General features: G+C 40.7%; 1 protein-coding gene and 1 pseudogene across 1 annotated transcript; one reads left to right on the top strand and one right to left on the bottom strand.

Annotated features, from left to right (window-relative positions):
* Positions 1-3,841: 3,841 nt before the first annotated feature.
* LOC147420622 (uncharacterized) lies at positions 3,842-4,429 on the top strand (annotated as a pseudogene).
* Positions 4,430-7,439: 3,010 nt separating this feature from the next.
* Positions 7,440-9,337, bottom strand: LOC147420621 (hydroxycinnamoyltransferase-like). Its single transcript, XM_086504860.1, has 2 exons — positions 8,732-9,337; positions 7,440-8,633 (listed from the first exon to the last, which is right to left on the bottom strand). The coding sequence occupies exons 1-2, from the start codon at positions 9,242-9,244 to the stop codon at positions 7,608-7,610; spliced, it is 1,539 nt and encodes a 512-aa protein (XP_086360986.1). The 5' UTR covers positions 9,245-9,337; the 3' UTR covers positions 7,440-7,607.
* Between the last annotated feature and the right edge of the window lie 13,560 nt (positions 9,338-22,897).

Below are 22,897 nucleotides of genomic sequence, written 5' to 3'. Positions count from 1 at the left end.
GGACTTTTACACACATTTATTGGAGGTCTTCAATGAAGCTAACCCTAAGGTCTTATGCTCCATTGGTTAGCCTTGCTCTTTGATAGACCATCTCCCTTTTGGGCCCCTTTACATTGGCCCCGTGTTGAGATAGATCTAAAAGCACATACCTATATCTTAACACTTGTTCCCGTTTATTCTCCCACATTAAGTGATCAATTTAATATGAGAAAATCATTTGGGTTAGTTAGATATTAGATTTTATGACACTCTACCAAATAAATAATACAATGTCCGCCGTAGGTTACAACGTCCGTCGTAGGTGATAGGGTGTCCGTGAGCCGTGAGGGTTAACATGGACCTAACTTACCGTTTATTTTTGTGTGTCCTGTGATCTATTGGTAGCCCAACTATCCTCTCCTACGGAGTGTTACATAGTTGGGACACTCCAAGTGAGAAATCAATAGCAACACACAAATAGAAATTGTAAAATCACTGAACTTGACGAGAGAGAGAGAGAGAGAGAGAGAGAGAGAGAGAGAGAGAGAGAGAGAGAGAGAGAGAGAGAGAGAGAGAAGGGGTCGACACAACACCACAGAGTTCAAAGCCAAGACACACTGGCCCCAAAGACTGACGCCCCTTTTGGTATTTTTTATTATTCTTTTCGCAAAGTACAACTAAGGGTCCAACCCTCTCCGAGACTACTTCCATATGCTCTCTGGAAGAGTAGCCCAAGGGACTCTTTTAAACTTCCAAGGGATCCCTAAAATCAAAGCCGCAAAAGATTTTGTTCTAAAAGCACAACCCCCAAAAGCATTTGCTACAAAAATCTCACGCAAAAAGTTGCCAAATATAGCAAGTGAAAATTGCAAAAGATCGTATAACCTACCACATCACCAGACAATGTAATTTATAGAGATCATCCCCAGCATTTAAGCTTTTGATAATTGAATTTTTAGGCCCCACAAATAGTGCTCCATAAGTGAGCTAGGGTTAAGTTTATTTAAAAATTCTAATCCGTTCTATTTAGGCCCGTGGACCACACCTTTTTGCATTTAGTTTTTTATGTTTCACTTCCTCTGTCCACCATATGTGTGTCTTGGATGTTGACTGGATATTATATGTTGAGTTTGAATATTGTTGGGTCTGAAATTGGAATGATACTCTCAATATTGTTGACCCTGAATATTGTTGACTTTGGATATTACTTAGTCTGATATTTGGTCAGTCAGATAATTGCTAAGTCTGAATATTTTTTGACTCTGATTATTGATGAGTCTGATACTTGCTGAGTCGGAATATTGTTGGGCCAGATTTCTGCTAGGTCGAATTTTGTTGAGTTTGATATTTTATGCCAAGAACATTTTTGGGTTGGATAGTTATAACCATCAATTGGTACTTGTATTGGGATGAGTTCTGATTAGGGAAATGTAAGAGAAACTTTAGCCATGGTGTTCTTTGCTCTATATGATCTTTTCTCTATGTTCTGTTTGCTGACTCTAAATTTATCTGAATGTGTCTTTTCCTCAGTCTGATCATGGAGTTAGTATCTATTCTCTGTTTGAGATCATGTGTGAGAGAGAGATTCTTGTGTTGTTGAACCCCAACACATTTGGTGATATTGTTGTGTTTACAGCTTTGTTAGGCTGCAATCTTTGTGATTGCATTGGAGCAAGCTTAGAAATGATGAATTTGGAGCAGTCCGCTTGCGCTTGTCTTTCCCCTTTGCTGGTGTATTCCCCAACAGAGAGAAAAGAAAACTTGATTTGGAATCCATCTTCTTACTGGCATCAGTCTTGGCATGAAACAATGTGCAAGTTCACCTACAGATTCAGATTTTCAGCAATTTGGAGAATCACGGGACTATCCCTGAATTTGTAGCATTCACTGTAATGGAGGATTAAGAGTGGGACTAGTGATGTGTGCGTGCTGAAATTTAGGGTCATGAACAACATGAAGATTGCAATTGGAGAGCAAATGCTGGATGATGCGGTTACTTGGAAGCAAAGAGAGAATCAAAACGTGCAATTTGTTGAATCTAAAGATGTAGTATGCTGAATTTGAACATACAATTTGTTGGATTTGAACATGCAGTTTGTTGAATTTGAACCTGCGTATCATCTTGATGCTACTAAATCAAAAGTTAAAGTTGATGAATTAGAATCTGTTTGTGCCATTGAAATCAAAAAATCATATTCAACCTACAATTTGAAGTGGGAATCTGCCTGAACTTTGTCGTGGACGTGTATTTGAATGCTAAATAGAAGTGGAAGTGCTCGATGTGGTATTCATGAAGGTTAGAACCTTAAAATTGATCCAATTTTGAAGCTTTGAAGAGTTCAAAGTGTTTCAAGTAAGATTTATTTCAAATTTTGCACAAAGTTTACCTAAATTTTGGATTTTAAAAGTTGTATAACATGATGAAGCAACTACATGTCAAGATGGGAGTGGATCTAGGTATTGTATCCTATGCTCTCCACTTTAGGATTACACGTAGTCTCAGTTTGGTGTGGTGCAGTGACTATGAGGGCTAACTTGTTATGTGATTTCTAATTTTTGAAATGAATAACAACAAGAAGAAGAAAAAGTGTGATGTTTTTTTGAAAGATGACCATGTTCAGGATGATTGTCCGTTGGTGTCTGAAGGTTGTCTAAAAAGAGATGTTTTCAAGTATTTTTGTCTGGCGGATTTGTGCACAAAGGTCTTGAAAGTTTTCAAGCATTGTCATAAAGCATCATCAAGGGGGAAGTTTTATGTAGCCAAGGAGAAGTTAGATGATTTGGAATGTCTACTCGAAAGATGCATTGGAGTATCTTTTTGAACACAAGGGTAGAAGACTGAAATCTTGTTCTACCAAGAAGGGAATCAGATGTTTGCAAAATGCATGTTTGCATTTGACAGGGCAACTTGAAGAGGAGCTTGGGTTTGATGAGGGTAGTGGTGATGACAAAGAGGAGTGGAGTTATCCAATGGGAGTGTTCATGATTAAGGGAGAGGGAGTGCACATGGGTGTGAGCCAAAGCAACCACCAAAATTCCATAGAAGCCCCTACACCAAAATCAAGCAACTACCCAAAAGAGAGAATTCTTCAATTTTACAACTTCAATGATGCATTGAATGTGCGTAGAACTAATACACTTTCATCAGAAAAGCAAAATTTTGAATTTTCAGCAAGCACAACAACTCGACTTGAAATTCAAGAAGGAGGATTGGAATACCTTGATGTTCAAAAATCCACTCTTTTTGGAAATTCTCTTTCTTTTGCAATGCAAGGTCACAATAGAAATCCAATTGAAGTTATGTTCGTTGATTTTGAAGCTTATTTCTCTCAAATGGAAGATCGAGCATATTTTTATGAATGCAAATAGAGCAAGCTAAGATGCAAGGCGTTGATTCAAAAAAAAATTGAAGTGTTTATGGAGTTTCTCGCAACTGAAAATGATCTTGAAAGTGCTTAGATTGAGGAGGAATTTATTGATTTATTTTTTTTACAGCCAAACTCAAATTTTTATGATGTTTTTGAGGAGAAACTTGAGCAAAGTAATGTAGGTTTGCAAAATTTGTGTGAAGATGGTGTTAGTACTCTATTTTATAGCTATAAATCAATTCAGATTGAACCAAAGAAAGATCAGATTGATTGTTTCTTGAATTGCAAAATCAAGAAAGTGGGTTTTTGGAGCCTACATCATAATTTGAAGCAAAGTATCAATGTCCTCACATGTTGCAGATGTTGAAGACGCATTGCTTGATGGTTGCAAAAAGCTTTTTTCATCTTGAACCAAATCTAGGTCATTATCAGGTGAAATCTGATTTGTTGAAAGTGTTATTTGCTTCAAATTGGTGGTAAAGTTGATTATGGAGATGCATACCAGTTGTATGAGCTTATTCTCAAACTCAAAAGTTGCTGCAGATATTCAAAATTTTGGAGTTTTTCGAGATGAGATTTATACGTCTGAAGTGCATATTGATGATTTTCTCAATGCAAAAGTTGCAAATTAGATTTTTCAAATGCAACATATTTCATTTGATGACTCAATGATCCATATTTCATATTGTTTAAATCAAATTTTGCAGATTGATGATCAGGCAAAGAATTTTTTTTTCCTGATTTTGCAAAAGTCAAGTGGAAATCAAAGGGATATGATATTTTGGATGTTTTTCATGACAAAATTACAGAGTTTGTTGAGTGGAATGATTGTTTCATATGGAAGCAGTTGTTTTGTCTCAAACTTACCTAAACTACTTGATTTTGAAGAACAAATGTTTATGGATCATGTGGATCATCTTTTATTTGGATGTTGGAAGCCTTATGTCTTTATGCACATGTTGTTGAAGGCTCAATATACAAATTTTCAAATTCAAGGAGGTCTGAAGATACAAGAGGATATTCAGGGTTTGGTGCCTCGATTGCAAAAACTTGATTTTCAAAGTCAGATTCTTATGTTTTAGAGGTTGCGGAGGCCGATTCTGCTGATGTTTACTTCATGCTCTTGGAGATTGGACATACTTATTTAGTTTTGGTTTTATAATTTCATTTTCTATGAGCTCTCATGTGATATAATCCCTTGGGGAATGTTTGGGCGACGTTTAGTTTCTCTCTATGATGTATTTTGTGTACCTTGGTTTAAGTACTAGGCACTACACTTTGCTTCATATGAAGATCCTAGCATTGAGTTTGTCACAGTGTTGTATGGTGTATTTGTATATCTTGGATTAGGTTCCAAGCACTATACCTTTATGCTATATAGTAACTAGGGATTTTTGGAAAAATAGGATAAGGCATTTGACTTTGATCAAGGGACGTGTGGATCCAAGTCAGATTTCTATGAAATCCACCACCGGTACGTGCCATGTGTTGACTGGATATTATATGTTGAGTCTGAATATTGTTGGGTTTGAAACTGGAATGCTGCTTTGAATATTGTTGACTCTAAATATTATTGAGTTTGATATTTGGTCAGTCAAGTATTGACTCTGATTATTTTGATGAGTTTGATATTTGCTGAATCGGAATATTGTTGGGTCGGAATATTGCTAGGTTGAATTTCTACTAGGTCAGATTTTACTGAGTCTGATAATAATTAAGAGAAATATGAACCCTCTAGGGGCCCTTTGGGATTAAGGTTAATTAGAGGCCAGCCAATAGGAAGAGGGTGGTGGACACACTCTACAACTAGGAAGAGCTAGGTGTGTCATAGTTTGTCCCCTCTTTCCCCTTGGTTTGCCTAGGTCAAAACAACCTTTTAGAGGAGAATACCATGCTCTTACAAGCCTTTAAAACCTAGAAAAGGGGGTGTGACAGTGAGGTGACAATTGAAAAAGTGAAGATGACATGATGGTACAATGTACTTTGAATTTCGGGAGGGGGAAAGGGGGGGTGGGCTTCAATCTCAACCATTATATCCTTTTTTCATCCAATGGATAGCCTTTCAACCTCCACCCTTCATCTTGAGTGAGATCTAGTGGCTAGGATGGGCTCCCCTCTCTTCAAAATGCACCTTTTCACCTCCTCCCTTGATCTTGATTGAGATCCAAAGGCCAAGATTGAGCCCCCACTTCAAATGGCGCCTTTCAACCTCTACCCTTGATCTTTTGCAAGATCCAATGGTCAAGATTGCACCCCCACATCATATGGAGCCTTGCTCTTTTACCCATTAAACAATTTGCACCTTCCCCTCCAATTAACCAATGGTCCATCTTGCAAGGCCTATTAAATATGGGCCAAAGACCCCACTAGTCAGTTTCTTTTGAAAACTGACATATTGTAGCTCAAAACCACTAAGAGGTTTTTTGTGTCTCCTCTCTCTCTCTCTCTCTCTCTCTCTCTCTCTCTCTCTCACACACACACACACACACACACACACACAACCACTTTGTGGTTATGCATAGTTACTGTGTCGATCTTCATCGCCATCACCTTCATTCGCAATGTCATGTGTGTCCCGGGTATGATGTGTGTGTGTGTGTGTGTGTGTGTGTGTGTGTGTGTGTGTGTGAGTTGGTCCTTATGTGTGTGAGTGTGCCGGTGTGCTCCGGAGCCGGTTCCTATTCCCCCCCCCTTCTCTCTCTCTCTCTCTCTCTCTCTCTCTCGCTCTCACACACACACACAAGCACACATGGAGGATGCTCTCTTTGGGAATCCTTTGTCAATGTGTAAGGAGAGAGCCACCTCTAGCCATGCGTCGCATGCACCTTTGGTTGCTCCAATATCTGCATCAATGATGGCGATAGCCAAGGGCAGACCGTAGAGCTATAGCATGTAAAGGAGAGGGAGCATGAATAGGAGAGTGAGTTGGAGCATGAACACGACAGAGAGGAGGATGACCTCCTGCAAGACGTGTGCGAGTGCGCTCGTGTGCACGTGCAAAAGTAGAGAGAGAGAGAGAGAGAGAGAGAGAGAGAGAGAGAGAGAGCTCTAGTTGCACATCTATATTATATAATATGGAGCTTTATTGAGCTTGAAGAAACCTTGAGCAAAGAGGATGCCACGCATCATCAACGTGCCCCTCCCCCTTGACGAACGTGTACCCATCCCCTAAAGGTAGCATCATGATTTCCTCTCGGACAGTGCTCCCAATCTGTTAAGGCTTGAGGCTCAGTGCCATGCCATGTGTGTGTGTGTGTGTGTGTGTGTGTGTGTGTGTGTGTGTGTGTGTGTGAGAGAGAGAGAGAGAGAGAGAGAGAGAGAAGAAGAAGAAGTAGTAGAAGAAGAAAAAGAAGTTGAGAAGGGGCTGTTTTAACCTCGTAGGAACAACCCAAAGAGATCTCAGATATCTAGCTGCCAAGGAGTGTTAAATTAACTCATTACCATGATGAGAGAGAGAGAGAGAGAGAGAGACCAACGATAGTGAAGATTGGAGTGTTTTTGGAAGGAGAAAAATGGCATTCAAAGGTACCCACCCTAGGTAGATGAGCTCTTTGCTGGAGTTGCTTCAATGACATGCAATAGAGTTATGAGCTCATCATGCCAAATCTGTCTACATGGAGGTTGCCAAGTTCCCATGAGTGTAAGATGCATGTGAACAAGCTTTGGAGGTTGCCAAGTTCCCATGAGTGAGCTGTTTCTTCACGGCCATCTCATTTTGTGTGTCGTCCCTCTAAGCATTGGACTCAAGCCACACAAACAAATGATCTTGGAGTTCTTTGTATGGCACCACTTGTGTGGACTCACATATGCACTATGCTTTTCTTTTTGAGGTTGTCTTAGCCTACTAAGATGGCCTTAAAATTGTCAAGCCAAATATATTGTTATCATGCTTGATGTGTGTGTGTATGTGTGAGAGAGAGTGAGAGAGAGAGAGAGAGAGAGAGAGAGGAAAAAAAGAGAAGGTTTGATATCACACCAACAATCCCAAGAGTTCTTGAGCATCTATCCCAGGAGTCTTGAACTCAAACCAGATTACTCAAGAGGAAACTAGGACAACCAAGTAGATAATCAATTGAAGGATTGCAATGTGCATGATGCAAAGGGACTAACATTCACTAAGCTCGACTGAAACAGAATCGATAAATGGTTACATCCTTATAAAGGGTATAAACTATGAAGCTAATAAATGAGGCCAGCTCCAGGACTCTCTATAAATTGCAAAATACTCCCAATAAAGTGACATACATTAGCACAAAGCTTCTAGTCAATAAGGGAAGAGGTAGGAGGCTTTGCAAGAAACTCAGGATCTTGTAAGAGACGCTTCAAAACATCACTAGGTAAGGCAGTGCATATCTCTACATCACCTAGCTTGGATCCAGGCCTGCCCCCAAAGAAGACCAACTCTCCACTCCCCGTCACCTTCACTGTGCGCACTGCCGCCGGTCTGCCCCACCCAAAATCCACTTTATATGCAGGGAAATGCGGCGAACTTGCCACATTCAAACCCTTCATTACTGGGATGTCAGCACTGCTGGCATTCATGAGCCTGTTATCATGAATCTCAAGCCAATTCATGAAGGCTTCCACAACATCTTCCGTCACTGCCGCCAATCCCTGGTGGATCCGGCTCGATGTTGCCCGTAACGACTCGTTGCGAATCTTGCCAGCGGTGCTTAAGGCTGTGCCTACGCCAATGACATTGCCAAAGTACGCACGCGGTAGTGGCGGTGAGATGCGGGAGCGACAATTGATTGGCACATAAATGTAGGTCAGCTCAGCAGGTGGAGATTTCCTCGCAAAGGAGGTTCGCTTCCAGAAGTGTGCGCATGTGACCTCAAAAGAAGTGAAGCTTTCACCTGCCTCACTCTTCAATTGCTTGATTGCAGAGGCAGACAATGTAAACATATACTGCACCGAGGAGTCTGGCTTGGGAGGGCTCTTGCCACCATTTTCAGAGGACTTGGTTTCTGAACTGTTGTCATTATGCCCATTTTTCCCATTTTCGGAGCCGGTATTAGCATCTCCATTTACACCGTCTGGAGCATCAGTAAGGTCCTCTTCTACAGCTTTATCTTCTTCTCTGAGCTGGAAATCAAAGGCCCATGTCGCTTTCTCTGGAGAAGGATCGTGCACCACTACCCTATCATGTACAGGCGGGAGGCTTAAGGGAACCCCTCTTGAGCACTCTCCCCATGACACCATAAAGTCCCATAAAGACTGCCCATCTGCGACGACATGGCTCTGCGCGACACCAATGGCAAGGCCACCATCCAAGAAAAGAGTGGCCTGCTCACAGGAAAGAACAATGCTCTCTCTCTCTCTCTCTCTCTCTCTCTCTCTCTCTCTCTCTCTCTCTCTCTCACACACACACACAAGTATATTACCTGAATCGAGAGAAGGGGGCTGGAGAAGAGGCAGTCTCCCTTGTGATCTGGCTGTTGGCAAAGCTGATCAAAGAAGCGCTTCATCTGAAAGCCGTCTTCAGCAAGCAAGGAAAGGGGCATGTCAATGGAGGCCTCTACAAATTCGACGCCGGCATCGTTGCAATCGATGCAGAGCCTGTGGGGAGGGTTTGCGCCCTTTGCAAGGCGACCACACCAGGGGAAGTAATGGACCAAGCATAGCGAAAGGCTGCTTTTGAGCTGCTGCATCAGATACGACGCGGGTAGCACATCATCGCCGTTGCGGAATGGTAGCACGCGGGGGTGAGGCGGGTAGAAGAGAAGCCGGCGATTGTAGTGGATGTCCTGCCAGAAGATATCGAGGCAGGAGAGGAAGAGGGGGTGGGGAGGGGAGGCGGAGGCAGGAAGGACCGTCTCTCTGCCGAGTATGTTCACCTGCGGCGGCACAGTGGCGTCGTCATCGGCGAAATGGATTGTCCATGAATTTGCAGACATTCTTTGAAAGCCCAGAGCTGTGGGTGCCGCCTAGCCTAGCCTAGATCAGAGCTCGGGGGTTTTCGTGCCCACAAGACCACAACACACAAAATGAGACACTCTGCCGACAAAGTAGTGACCACAAGGCGGCATTTCTCATGCGTACGTCCGCCAATAATTATCCGTGTTAATTGTAACCTTGTGACGAAACGGCCCAGACTCCAGTGTTCTTATCTTTCAAATGCAACAAAACTTGCTCTAGTCACTGCCTTTCTATACTGGCTAAGAGGTGCATCCCGTTGTGCACTTGCAGCACATAGAGCACAACAGCCTTTGCACTACACGCGCTACAAAAGTTGAAAATATAAGCAAACTTTGCAGTGCATATAGCGAGACGAGGCTTCATTTAATGAAGCTTGTGCATTGCATGCGCCACATGTGTCGAGTGGGACGCAACTCTAAGATTAAAGAAACGAAATTACATGTCCAGATTCCCCAACATATACCTTCTGGATCAAACCTCCCAAAGCTGTTCCAAAACTCAGAGGAAAGCAAATAGACGACACAACCTACTCATTTGTTTAATGAACCTTATTCCTAACTCGTGTGCCTCGCCTATCGGCGAGCCTTGCTCGCTCTTACCACCTCACTCTGTATGTGTTTGTGTGTGTGTGCATCTTTATACATCTCTCCATGACACACACACGATCGACGCTCACATGATCGACACTTTCTGTCTTTTGCCCCTTTAGACTACTCCTGGTACATTTAACCCCTTAGAGAGAGAGAGAGAGAGAGAGAGAGAGAGAGAGAGAGAGAGAGAGATTACATAAAAGCACATGACTAAAGAGACATAATTCAAACAAAAAACAAACAGTTTACATTATTGCCAAAAAGGCTCCGGAACATATTTGCATAGCACTCTTAATCGTGCTATTTCAACAGGATCAAGATATTGAGCTGGAGCTCTACAAACTTCTCTTAAATCTATTTTTTGAACCGAGCTCAAGTAAATCTTGTAATGACGAATCAACCCAAGCTCTTGCTTTAAGAGCATGAGCCTAATGTTGGGAAAAAAAAAGGGATCAAGCAACCTGATGTAAATCGTGCCCAACTCTTCATCTACATATGATCCCCAAACATTGTAGTTTTTCTCGATCACTTCCCGTGCCCATTGCCATCCCCATTCAACAGGTAACAAATTTTTTTCAAAGGCATCAACAATAAGATTTTTTACACTTGGAAAAATAATCACAATTTCGTGGGCTATTTAATTGGCTGCAAGAAAAGAAGGCAACATTAGTACTCAAAGCTTAAAATTAGAGACAGAGAGAGAGAGAGAGAGAGAGAGAGAGAGAGAGAGAGAGAGAGAGAGATGATCAACATGGCCACTTAAACACTTTAAAAAAGTATAAGCGCAATACGAACACTTCAATTACTAATTGTCATGCCAAAAAGTGTCAAGAGATTCATTAGGTCAAAGTCTTTACAACAACCTCAATGTTTTTGTTTACAATGACTCATATTCTACGCTATAATTGGACGGCTAAGGATCACTCCAATATACCCCATTGATAAACTTCATAATTAATTTCAAAACTTCAAACTCTTCATCTAAAATATAAGATTTATGATTGTGATGTATCTTTCGCAACTGCAACTGAATATCACAACCACAAATATTGACATAATAAATATCAACCATATGTAGTTCTTGTAGGACTCTTATCAATTTTATTTCGCTCAATATTTGTGACACTTTGCATAGTGAAATGCTTAAGCGTCCACAATTTCCATATCACCCATCAGCATATGAATACACCCAATGATGCAACCAACACAATGTACCATATCCTTGACAAATGTACTCTTCCTTAACATTCAAATATATAAGCATCTTTATATGTATTGGGGGAATAGCCAATACATCATGACCCATGTTGCTACATTAGCAATTAGCGAAGTTCTCTCTCTCTCTCTCTCTCTCTCTCTCTCTCTCTCTCTCTCACATTAACATATGTAGTAAATAAAAACCCACTTCAAGAAGCCAACAATAACTAAAAAATATATGGTACTTAGAATGCATAGACAATGGATCAAAGTGTTCGATCATCTAGAGAAGTTGAGTCTACGACACACTCTACTTGGAACTCTCAAGATCCAAGGTCCAACTTGTCGAACACTGCGACCGAGGCGTCGACGTGAGTCACCCAAAGAATAGATTCTAAACATCCATTCATTTACTCCATAGGGACCGTATGAAAAGCTGCAATTGAGAGGCCGTTGCATACCTAACTCTCGTACAGTGATTCGCATATCATCTATATCAAACTCTATGTGATAATAACCTATAACACTTCTAAAATATCATGCTTCATATAATGCCAAGATAGAATGTCTGCAATAATATTGAAGCCTAGAAAGAAGATAACAACTAGCCATTCAGGCATAAAAGTAACAACACATTTAACGTCATATGGATTCAAGTTCAAGCTATACGCACCGAAGGATCTCAAAATCCTCGATAATACGAACAATATCCTCAGCATGTGCAAGACCCCTCCACAATGAAGGATCTATAAAAAATGTAACACGTATAAATATACAAAATAAAGGCCACAAAGTTCTCATTCATGGTAAAAGTAAGTATCAAAGATAAGATTTTACATACCTCTAATATAAGTAGGTACATCATTGAGAGTGTACGAAACCATGATGTATCGTGCCATTCTTTATCTTCTCTAACAGCGAAGTTTAAAAGTTTAAGAGGAAGAGAGATGAAATAGAATAAAGAAGACTTTGACGATCATGTCGTAGAGAATCATGTCCTTGTTTTTTTTGTTTAAGTGAAGGATTTAAGAGAGAGTGTGTAATGGAAATGGCCTATGAACTTAGAGAATAGCGGAATTAAGAGAATTAGAGTGAGCAACTTTGAGAGCATAGATGGTGAACTTAATTGGTAGTAGCAACTTAATTGTAACACTTAATTAACTAGGCATGAGCAATACCTTTGCGAGAGAGAGAGAGAGAGAGAGAGAGAGAGAGAGAGAGAGAGAGAGAGAGAGATTTTAGAGAATATGACAACAGTTGAGGACCGGATTTATGTGGAGCCGGTCCCCCCTCCAAAAGGCATTTGTGTTATAGATTCTCTCATTAAGAGAGACTTGGTACAATACAATCTTTGTGTTCCTTGAAACCTCTTTGGCAGTATGGAGATGGAAGCTTCATACACCAAGCTTTTGCATAATATCAACAATCAATCTTAGCTTGAAAACAATCAAGAACTCGTGAACATCATTAGTCTTTGTGTTCCCTAAATCATTTGAGTGCATGAGGATGTATACTTTTATGCATCAACTTGTGCCTAAAGCAACAATTAATCTTCCTTGCAATACAATTAATCTACTTGAATTAAGTAACTAATCTACTTGCAATAAACCATTAGCCTTCTTGCAATAAGCATAACATGCACTTTGTGGAAAGCATTAACTATCCCAAGCCTCAGTCCCAAGACCTCAAACACCTTCGAAGGTGGAGAGAGCTAGCAGGGAGGTAGGGAAGAGGAAGAAGAAGTATTCCATAGGAGAAAGAAATAATTCCTCACTTATCATCACTCTTCTTGCTTAGCATACATAATAGCATAGTAATGAAGATGGAGAAGATGGAAAGCTTAAGCATTGAACCATAGCTCTTGGTTGGATTTGCATTCCATAGCCAAGAGTGTTGGTGTAGGCTCTCAACTTCTCAAGGAGCTTGGAGAAGGAGATGGAGCTCTTGCACCTTGCCTAGCACACAATGAGAGTGCTTTTGAGTGTGTGTGGGTGAGTATACCCCCTAATCAACCCCCTAGCTTGCTTGGGTCGACCCCCCCTTGTAGCTCATGCTTGAAGCTCATTGGACCCCTCCGGGCCTAGCCAATCATAAGCAGGAGGCATTACAAGCAGTAAGGGTAGCCTTGAGACAAGTGTCCCCCTTTCCCCTTTGAGAGAGAGGACTTGATAAATGAAAAATCAATTAATTAAATCCCCTAAATTATCATTGGACCCCTTGGGTGGCCAACCAATAGGCTTTAGGCACACCATGAGGGCAACATGAGGAGGAACTTGACAAGTGTCCCTTTTGGTTTCTTTGTACCATGCATGCCTTGTGTGAGTGTGTGGGTGTTCTCTCTCATCCCCCCTCATGTAGGGCTCGCCCCCTCCTTGTAGGGATTGAATCTTTGACTTTTTGACACCTCAACCCCTCATGCATAGGCCCAGTTCCCACCACAAGCTTGGCCCTTGAGCACTTTAAGCTTGGGTTGGGTTCTCACCTCAAGTGCAACCCTAACATCTCAAGCATGTCAAGCACCTCAAGCATCTCAATCATTAAGCACCTCAATCATCAAGCACCTCAAGCACCTTAGTCATCAAGCATGACAAGCACCTCGAGCTGGGTCGAGTTCCCGCGCCTCAAGCTCAGCCCTAGCTTACCTAAGGTCAAAGGACTTTTACACACATTATTGGAGGTCTTCAATGAAGCTAACCCTAAGGTCTTATGCTCCATTGGTTAGCCTTGCTCTTTGATAGACCATCTCTCATTTGGGCTCCTTTACTATTGGCCCCGTGTTGAGATAGATCTATAAGCACATGTTTATATCTTAACCCTTGTTCCCGTTTATTCTCCCACATTAAGTGATCAGTTTAATATGAGAAAATCATTTGGGTTGGTTAGATATTAGTTTTTATGACACACACACACACACACACACACACACAGAAAGAGGAATGAGAGCAATTCAAAAGACTTTGCTTCACAAAGATTATTTGAATATTTTGAATGTAGCAGAGACAATCAAAACAATTATTCAAAGTGTAGCCTTTGAGATACCACATTAGAGATTCTATAAGTCCAAGAACCTATGTTGTATACATTTTGCAATATACGGGGTGGTGTTTCAACTTGAGTAAATATCCTCAATCGATATGGTGTAGTGCGGTCTCCAGCAACCCCCACATGTTGTGCATTGACTGGCCTCTCGTCACTCACAAATCAAGTATTAACTTGAATTTTACAATGCTCCTAGTCCAGAGAAAAGGCAACATGGTAGTATCCAAGAACTTCCATAGACATATCTCCACCTAAGTATAGCATTTCATAAACACCTACGATGATAAATCCTCGATGGGAGTGATCTCTGCAAAGGAATCCATGAATTATGTAGAGCAATAAAAGATTAAAACTATCAATATACCATATAAAAACTCTTACAATATAATATGAGTTGTATCAAATAAGATCACCAGAAACATGGTAGGAACTCTTCCCCTCCATTGCCGTGGATCTTCAACAAAGTAATTCAATGTATAAGCCAATCTTCTCAAGAAAATAATAGGTCAAGTTAATACACTAATTTAAAAAAGAAGATAAATACCTTGAATGAATTCAGTGACGTGACCCACTACATAGGATGCACTGCGTCAAGCATCCATTTGTGGCCAATACTTTGATCTAAGAGATATGAATAAGATTTAACATTAAGTGTATTTGACTTTACGTGAGAGCCGCAATGTCAATTTGAACTTATTGTTATGAGTTCGCTAGTTGTAATAATTCCTTGAATACAATGTTTGGAGTGTAGTAACATTCCGCTTGAGTGTTTTCAGTATTGACAACAATCCTCATAGAAGCTGCACTTCGCACACGTGACATTGCAACATACAATTGTATGTGAGAGAAGATCGATGATGCAATATATAGACCAAGAATTCCCAGTGTTTGCCCTTGTGCTTCATTGACAGTCGTTGACAGTCATCCCAAAAGCAAGCCTGATTGGAAATTGACGACACTTCATTTGAAATGGAAGCCCTTGATGGTTTCCAATAATAAAGTCAATCCTAGAAGTGCATTATATAAGTATGCTTTTCTTGAGCCACCGGGACCATCTAGGAATAACACCTTCCCTGAATGTGTGCCAATAGCTTGTAGCACTTGGTGGTAAGCATCTCACTAATCCTCATTTAAGGAAGTCTCCATACAATCTGTTATACTACATTGTTCATCAACATTGAACATTGTTTCTTCAGCTATAGCACCATTTTCACTTAAGGATACCATTGTTGAGTCTATTGCAGGAAACATATAATCGCAAAGCCTCTTGCCATGTTGTTGCAAAAAGCTTTCTATATGAAGCAAAGCTTGTTTTTTTGCCACATCAAATCGCACACTTACATCTGAAATACGCATCCTTAGGGCATAAACATAATCCTCACAAAATTCAGTACAAAATCTATCCCAAAGAGCAGCTGGATGAAGTGGCTCACAAAAGACTAATATGATTGCAAACAATTGTTTCAACTGCATTTCATTTTGAAAAAAAGATGCCTCTTGGAGGCAAACTAACCATTCTTGCAATGATGCTTTAGCTATACATGCCTCCTTGTATGTATCATAAATGTGACCATCATACATCCACAAGTCTTCAAAAGACTTACATCCCTTGTAAATATTGAGAAGCATTAGTAGGTAATAAACCTCACCAACAGTAGGGACGATATTATACATTCTTCCAATAGAAACACCTTGTTGTCGTGGAGACCATGCCTTTCGACTTTTATTCCATGCCCAACCATTTGGAAAGTTAGTATATGTGAAGCTATTTTCTTCTTGATAGTTTTGAGTTGCATCAAACCATTCTTTCAAGGTAGTTTTTCTATTTTGCTCATTATCTAGAAAATATGATACATCATCACCATCTTGAAATGTAACCATATTTTGCAATGGAAGGTGTACTTGCAATCGTTGAATAGCTGGCCTTTCACTATGCATGTCGAAGCCAAATATTCTCCACATAGCCTCAGATGCAGAAACATAACGTGCATTGAGATAACTCTTGATCTCATCAGTAGCTGCTTCACCATCTTGAAGAACAACAGTGGCTCGATCATGTCCCTTGTAGACATACTTATAAAGATATTTCACGGCAGTGAGATAGTTGAGCAGATCTCCACATTAATATGGGTGTGGTATCTTAGTGATAAGAGAGGGTTGTAAGGAACAACCCAATAGATATCTAAATTGTAATTTTTAGACGGAACAAACCTTCCATCATCTCGTCTCATATACACACGATATCCACTTTCGTTTACATTTGTAGACATAGAAAATGTTTGTGAAAACTTGAATCTACACTTTCCATCAACCATACATGGAGAACTTGGGTTCAAAGGACCACATGGCCTATGAACATTACAACGACTCACTACATCAAATAAACAAACCAACTTGTCATAGTGTAATGTAGTTATGAGTTTATATTCGGATGCAAGTATCAACAATATATGAACATGAGGAAGACCAGGGATTTAATATTTACGTAATTATGATAAATTTTGCGTAATCACAAGGTCTTATTGACACATTTACATGATTACACTAAACAAGATCGCAAAGAATTCGGTTTAGGGCAACTTGGAAACCCATTAAAATCCCACCGGGCTTTTTCATTTTCCTTGTGGGCTTGTCGGGCTTTTATGTTTTCTCTGCGGGCCCGTCGGGAATACCTAAAAGCCCGACAGGCCCGCAAAATTATATATATACGGACCCGATCGGGCCCGCTGGGTGTTATTTCATTGTCTCATCTTCACACACACACACACACACACACACACACACACACACACACACACACACACAGAGCTTGTCGACCACCTTTGTAGGTGCTTCGAGAGGAGAGAGGAGAGAGGGAGAGAGGGGGTTGTGTGGGAGCGTGTAGCGGAGTACCTGACCACACGATCCGGTTATGGGTTGTGTGTGTATACGTTGTGTGGTAGCGTGCCTTTTGTCGTATTGTGCGACAGTCCTAAGGTACCTTACCACACAATGGGAGTGTGTGCGTAAGTTGTTCTACAGAACAATGCTTACCACGGGGGCATCACCTCGGTGACGCGGGGAAGATGGTGTCCTTGTGATAAGTATTGGCTTATTGTCTGGGTACTACGTCGGTAACGCGACGAATCTAGTATCTTTATGGTAAGTCAACTTCCCTTCCCCTTTCCCAAAAAACATATGAACACCGATCGGTAACGCGGCTATATGATGTTCGTATGCAAGCCATTATTTCTCCTTAGATTCAAGTGGCACTCGATCGGTAACGCGGCTAATACAGTGTCGTTTGTTAGAAGCATCTGTTTTTGCATAAATGTGGCATTCAGGTCGTTAACCCGGCTGTACGAACGTCATATAATTTGTATGTGCATGTGCAGTTAATTTTTTAAGTATTAAGTATATGAAATACTTGGTCGATAACGCGACTCTGAAGAGTATTTCATATACAAATGATTGAATTGTTTGATTTTGTTACTTTTAAGTTCCCATATTGAAATTATATACTAGCTAATCATATTCAAAAGAATGCTTTATTCATCAATCATTGCTATTTTAAATACTACATTTACATAAATTATATGCAAAAAAGTAGTTGCACACAATTTGCATGTTAAATATTTATTTTTATCTTTTTAAAGGACCTCAAGCATTATCGCTATTTTTAATGCTTCATTTACACAAATTCTTTGTAAAAAAGAATTTGCACACAATTTTCATGTTAATTATTCTTTTGTATCTTTTTAAAGAGCATCAATTCTCATTGCTATTTTGAATGCTACATTCACATAAATTCCATGTAGAAAAGTGTGTGAACACAATTTGCATGTTAAATATTTATTTCTATCTTTTTAAAGAGCAAGACATTCTTTGCAATTTTCTAGTCCGATTTGTATACTTTGTTTGAACTATTATGTGCGCACGGAGAAAAATATAAGTTAAAAATTCAATATATGCTTAAATGTGCCAGATTGTTAACATGTATTGTTTGATCTGGATTAAGTTCTTATAAACCACTTGTTTGATCTGCATTTTACATGTGTAACAGATTGCAAATTTTAAGTAAAGATTGTTTTCAATCTATATCAATATTTCCTTGCACATTTCTTAAAGTCTTGTGGTGGTTAAGGGTTTGCCTGAAATATTGTGAGAGTGTTAGTGTCATTCACAACCATGAATTTGTATTTGATATGTTGTTTTTTATTGTCCAGTGCAAACATGACACCAGATCAAAAGAAAAGTATTATGCGTGCCATTCGTAAAGAATGTATTTTGGTAATCTCATCATGTGCAAATGGTCGCATACAACAGATTAGTGAAAGTGATGTCTTCATCAAAGACCTCACTAGTGCTATATGGGAGAACACAGAGCACACGCTACAAGGCCAATACAAGTTGTTGATTCCAGCAAGGATTCAAGAATTTGACCCCCACCACAAGGTTAGAACAGTGTTGGGAAATATGAAAGTATGTTGCAGAGACTTAAAGAAAGATATCCCACCTGCCTGCGACATGTTCAAATTAGAGCTTTGGGATAAATTGTGGGAGGAACAAAAGGTAAAGATGGAGTGTGTGAAAGCGCAGGACCAAGCAACCTTACCCAAGAGATTGAAGATGGCCCAAGATGCGCAAGTAGCTTTGGGAGGTCGATCCGATGCCAGCGGCACCGGCACAATCATGCGCACGGTTTTGAATGCCAAGTGCGCTCATCTTGTCGGCATCCCTCACAAAGCCTTGGTGGAAGGTATGAGGGTTGGAGCAGGCTCCTTTGGTGTGTGTACATTGTACACCATCAAAGGCATCTCTTTTTTTCCAGACCACATTACATATGTGGGAAAATGTTACAAGGGAGGGAGTGAGGCAAAATTTGACAGCTTTCAGACAGAGCAAGGAATGCAAACGCTTCACCTCTCCATTGTAAGGTGCATTGGCTTTACTACCGAAGCTCCTTGGATCACAATATTCCCATACTACAATGGGGGTACCGTGGGCGACATGATGTGCCGCTTACCATTCGCTCACGGATTGTTCAGACGACACATGCACAAGCTAAAACATGGCTAGAGGTCATTGCCTGTAATGAAATGTTATATTAACGTCTTTAAAAGGCCAAAATAACCTATGAGACCAAACTGTTACAAAATTGTGAATGTTTTGGTTAACTTTTTATTTCAATTTAATTATTTGATTTGTTTTGTTTATTCACAGAGAGAGAGAGAGAGAGAGAGAGAGAGAGAGAGAGAGAGAGAGAGATGAAATGAAATGAAATGTTTTGTTAGATTAATGTTATGGTAAAAACTAATTCATAAAAATACAAGATAGAGAGAAAGAAATGAAATGATATTAACGTCTTCAAACGGCCAAAATGACCTATGAGACTAAACTATTACAAAAATTGTGAAGCTAGAGATAGAGAGAACGAAACGAAATGAAATGAGATGTTATATTAACGTCTTCAAAATGCCAAAATCACCTATGAGTCCAAACTGTTACAAAACTGTGAATACGATACCATGTCTGGGTGCTAAAAGACTAGAACAAAAATACTACTACTACTAGAATCCATCCTCATTTGCACTCTAGATATCAAGAGAGTATGGATCAAATCCTCTGATGTACTCTCTGTCGATGCTATGTAGCCCCACTCCTCAATCGTGGCCGTTTGGATCTCCGTAGCTCTTGTGCTAGATAGATAGAGAGAGAGAGAGAGAGAGAGAGAGAGAGGAAAAGACCAAAGAGTAAAAAAAAACTGGGGAGAGAGAGAAAGAGAGAGATGACAATGAAATGAAATGTTACGGTAATGTGACCATAGACAGAATAAAAGAAGGAAGAGAGAGAGAGAGAGAGAGAGAGAGAGAGAGAGAGAGAGAGAGAGAGAGAAAGAGAGAGAGAGAGAGAGAGAGAGAGAGAGAGAGAGAGAGAGAGAAATAAAACACACATAGAGAGACAAAGAGTTGAAAATGAACTGAATGTGAAGGGTACTTACATACATACACGCATGCATACTACACAACCACACACAAACAAACACACACACACACACACACACACACACACACACAAAGAAAAGAAAAGACCAAAGTGAATAAAATAATAGGTGGGAGAGAGAAAGAGAGAGACAACAATGAAATGAAATGTTATGGTAATGGTAATGTGCTCAAAAGAGTACATCCATGTGTCCCTAGATCAGATGAGAGAGAGAGAGAGAGAGAGAGAGAGAGAGAGTTAAATGTGAGTGACAATTCCATCCAAAGATGTAGATTTTAATGTCATAGAGAGGGTTTCCAAAGATCTTGGGCTTGATGTAAATGCCTAGAGCAATTCTAGTAGACCTTAGAAATTCTTGTGTAGTCTTGAAAATAAAGGCATGATACTCAAAAGGCAATCCCAAGAGAGCCTTGATATTGAACCAAGATGGGATCTTTGTCTTCACCCTAATAAGGAAGAGGTTTTTAGGGTCCTTTCTATGGAAGTACTGAAAGATCTATCTAAGGATAGGGCTCCAAATCTAGTTATGCTATTCCAGTGATAATTAACATAACCAGTTTGTCACTCTCATACAAATAGTTTCAAAAGATCCCAAAGCTGTAAGTGCCATGACACTAGCATTTATCTACTATCTATACTAATAGATAATGGGGGAGGGGATTCTGGATCCCCCCCCTGACACGTGGCATCATGTGCTTAATCCGGCCACTCCAGGCGCACTCCAGGCGAGACAGCGAGCGTGTTATCTTGCAGCCCTGACAGCGAACTAGACACACACAGAGCGTGCGAACACTGAGAGCCGGCCTGGAGAGAGAGACTGAGAGACAGAGAGTGCCCACTGCCCTTTGACGGCGCCGTACTGCCCTCGCGTGACAATGAGAGAGACTGAGAGAGTCTCAGGAGTCACAGAGAGAGAGAGAGAGAGAGAGAGAGAGAGAGATCGCCCCGGCCGGCTGCGTGACAATGAGAGAGACTGAGAGAGTCTTAGAGCAAGGAGAAAAGGTGAAATTCCAACGCAATACGGGAGAGAGAGAAGACGCCGCTGAGCCAGGGTGAGACGCCGCTAAGACAGTCCGCCCGCCGGTCCTCTGAGCGAACGCCGCCGCCCTCGGGCAAAGGCTTTGAAGTTTGAGAAGACAGTGAAGAGAGAGAGAGAGAGAGAGAGAGAGAGAGAGAGAGAGAGAGAGAGAGAGAGAGAGAGAGAGAGAGAGACCCAGTGTTCGGGCAAAATCATTTTTCTTAACATACAAAATTCCTTTCCTTGAATTTGCCAAGAGGAAATTTTTAAAAATTAGGTGTATTTTTAATGTTTTTACACTATTTTTCTCTATGTTGGGGCGGAATTTCTCCTTTTCCCCTTGCCCTCAACCGGCATTTTTGAAATTGAAAACGGCATGTTATTAAACTGAGACACATTTTTCCCGAACACTGGAGAGACCCCACGTCAAAATTCATACAAAATTCCTTTCTTTAAATTTGCCAAGAGAAAATTTCAGAAAATTGGATTTATTTTTTGGATTTTTACGCTATTTTGGAGCGGAATTTCTCCTTTTCCCCTTGCCCCATTTTTGAAATTGAAAACGACACGATATTAAGTTGAGACACATTTTTCCCAAACACTACCCCACGTCCATTACATGAAGGAGGGGGTTTCCGAGGGCCAGGCATTGGATGCCAAAATTGGACGGGAGGGATCGATTAAAGAGGAAGCAAGAGGAGAACTGGAAGATGGCTTGGAACCACTAGTTGAGTCAAGACGTACAAAATTCCTTTCTTTAAATTTTCCAAGAGAAAATCTCAGAAAATTAGATTTATTTTTTGGATTTTTACACTGTTCTGGAGCGAAATTTCTCCTTTTCCCTTTGCCCCATTTTTGAAATTGAAAACGGCACTATATTAAGCTAAGACACATTTTTCCTGAACACTACCCCACGTCCATTACGTGAAGGAGGGGGTTTCTGAGGGCTAGGCATTGAATGCCAAAACTGGAGGGGAGGGATCGATTAAAGAGGAAGCAAGAGGAGAACTGGAAGATGTCTCGGAACCAGTAGGTAGCTGAGGAGAGTAAGGGAGCTCCGAGAGAGAGGGAGGACGCTAGTGTTCGTGAAAAATCAATTACACAAAAATACAAAGCTGCCTTTAGGTAGACTTCCCAAAATAACCGCAATTTAACTCTATTATTTTAAATTTTCCAACCCCATTTTCTCCTTCTCCTCCTCAGTTGTTTTGAGGCACACTTTTCCCGAACAATGGACCATGCTCTCTTTGCCAAAAAAAGGAGACAACTAAAATGTATCTAGGCCGATCAGTGTTACGGCTTCCAAAAGAAGTGGAGGAGCGATGAGTGCAAGACTACACAAGTAAAGGAGGGCCGATCGAAATGGGGAGAGAAATGAGGGACGAGAGGGGGGGGGGGGGGGGGGGGGGGGAGAGAGAGAGAGAGACCGACCTCATGTTAGTGTTCAGGAAAAATCGTTTTTCCAAACATACAAAATTCCTTTCTTTAAGTTTTCTACGAGGAATTTTTAGAAAATCATGTTTATTTTTTGGACAACAACAACAACGCCACCACAAGAGGATGGCCCAACCATGATGCCCTTGCCGGCAAGCGAGGTTGCCCATTCACCACCAGCGGGACGTACCCCGTTTTCTCCTTCTCCTCCTCAGTTGTTTTGAATTTTAAACCGAAGCTGATGCACACTTTTCCCAAACAATGGACGACGCTCTCTCTGCCAAAAAATGGAGACAACTAAAATATATGTAAGCCCTGTGTTCCTGATCACTGTTATGGATTCCAATAGAAGTGGAGGAGCGATGAGTGCA

Source organism: Adiantum capillus-veneris, chromosome 28 (genome assembly GCF_014529385.1).
Source record: "Adiantum capillus-veneris isolate H3 chromosome 28, ASM1452938v2, whole genome shotgun sequence".
Lineage (NCBI taxonomy): Eukaryota > Viridiplantae > Streptophyta > Polypodiopsida > Polypodiales > Pteridaceae > Adiantum > Adiantum capillus-veneris.
Note: the sequence above shows the minus strand (reverse complement) of the source record. Positions and strands in the feature narration are given on the sequence as shown.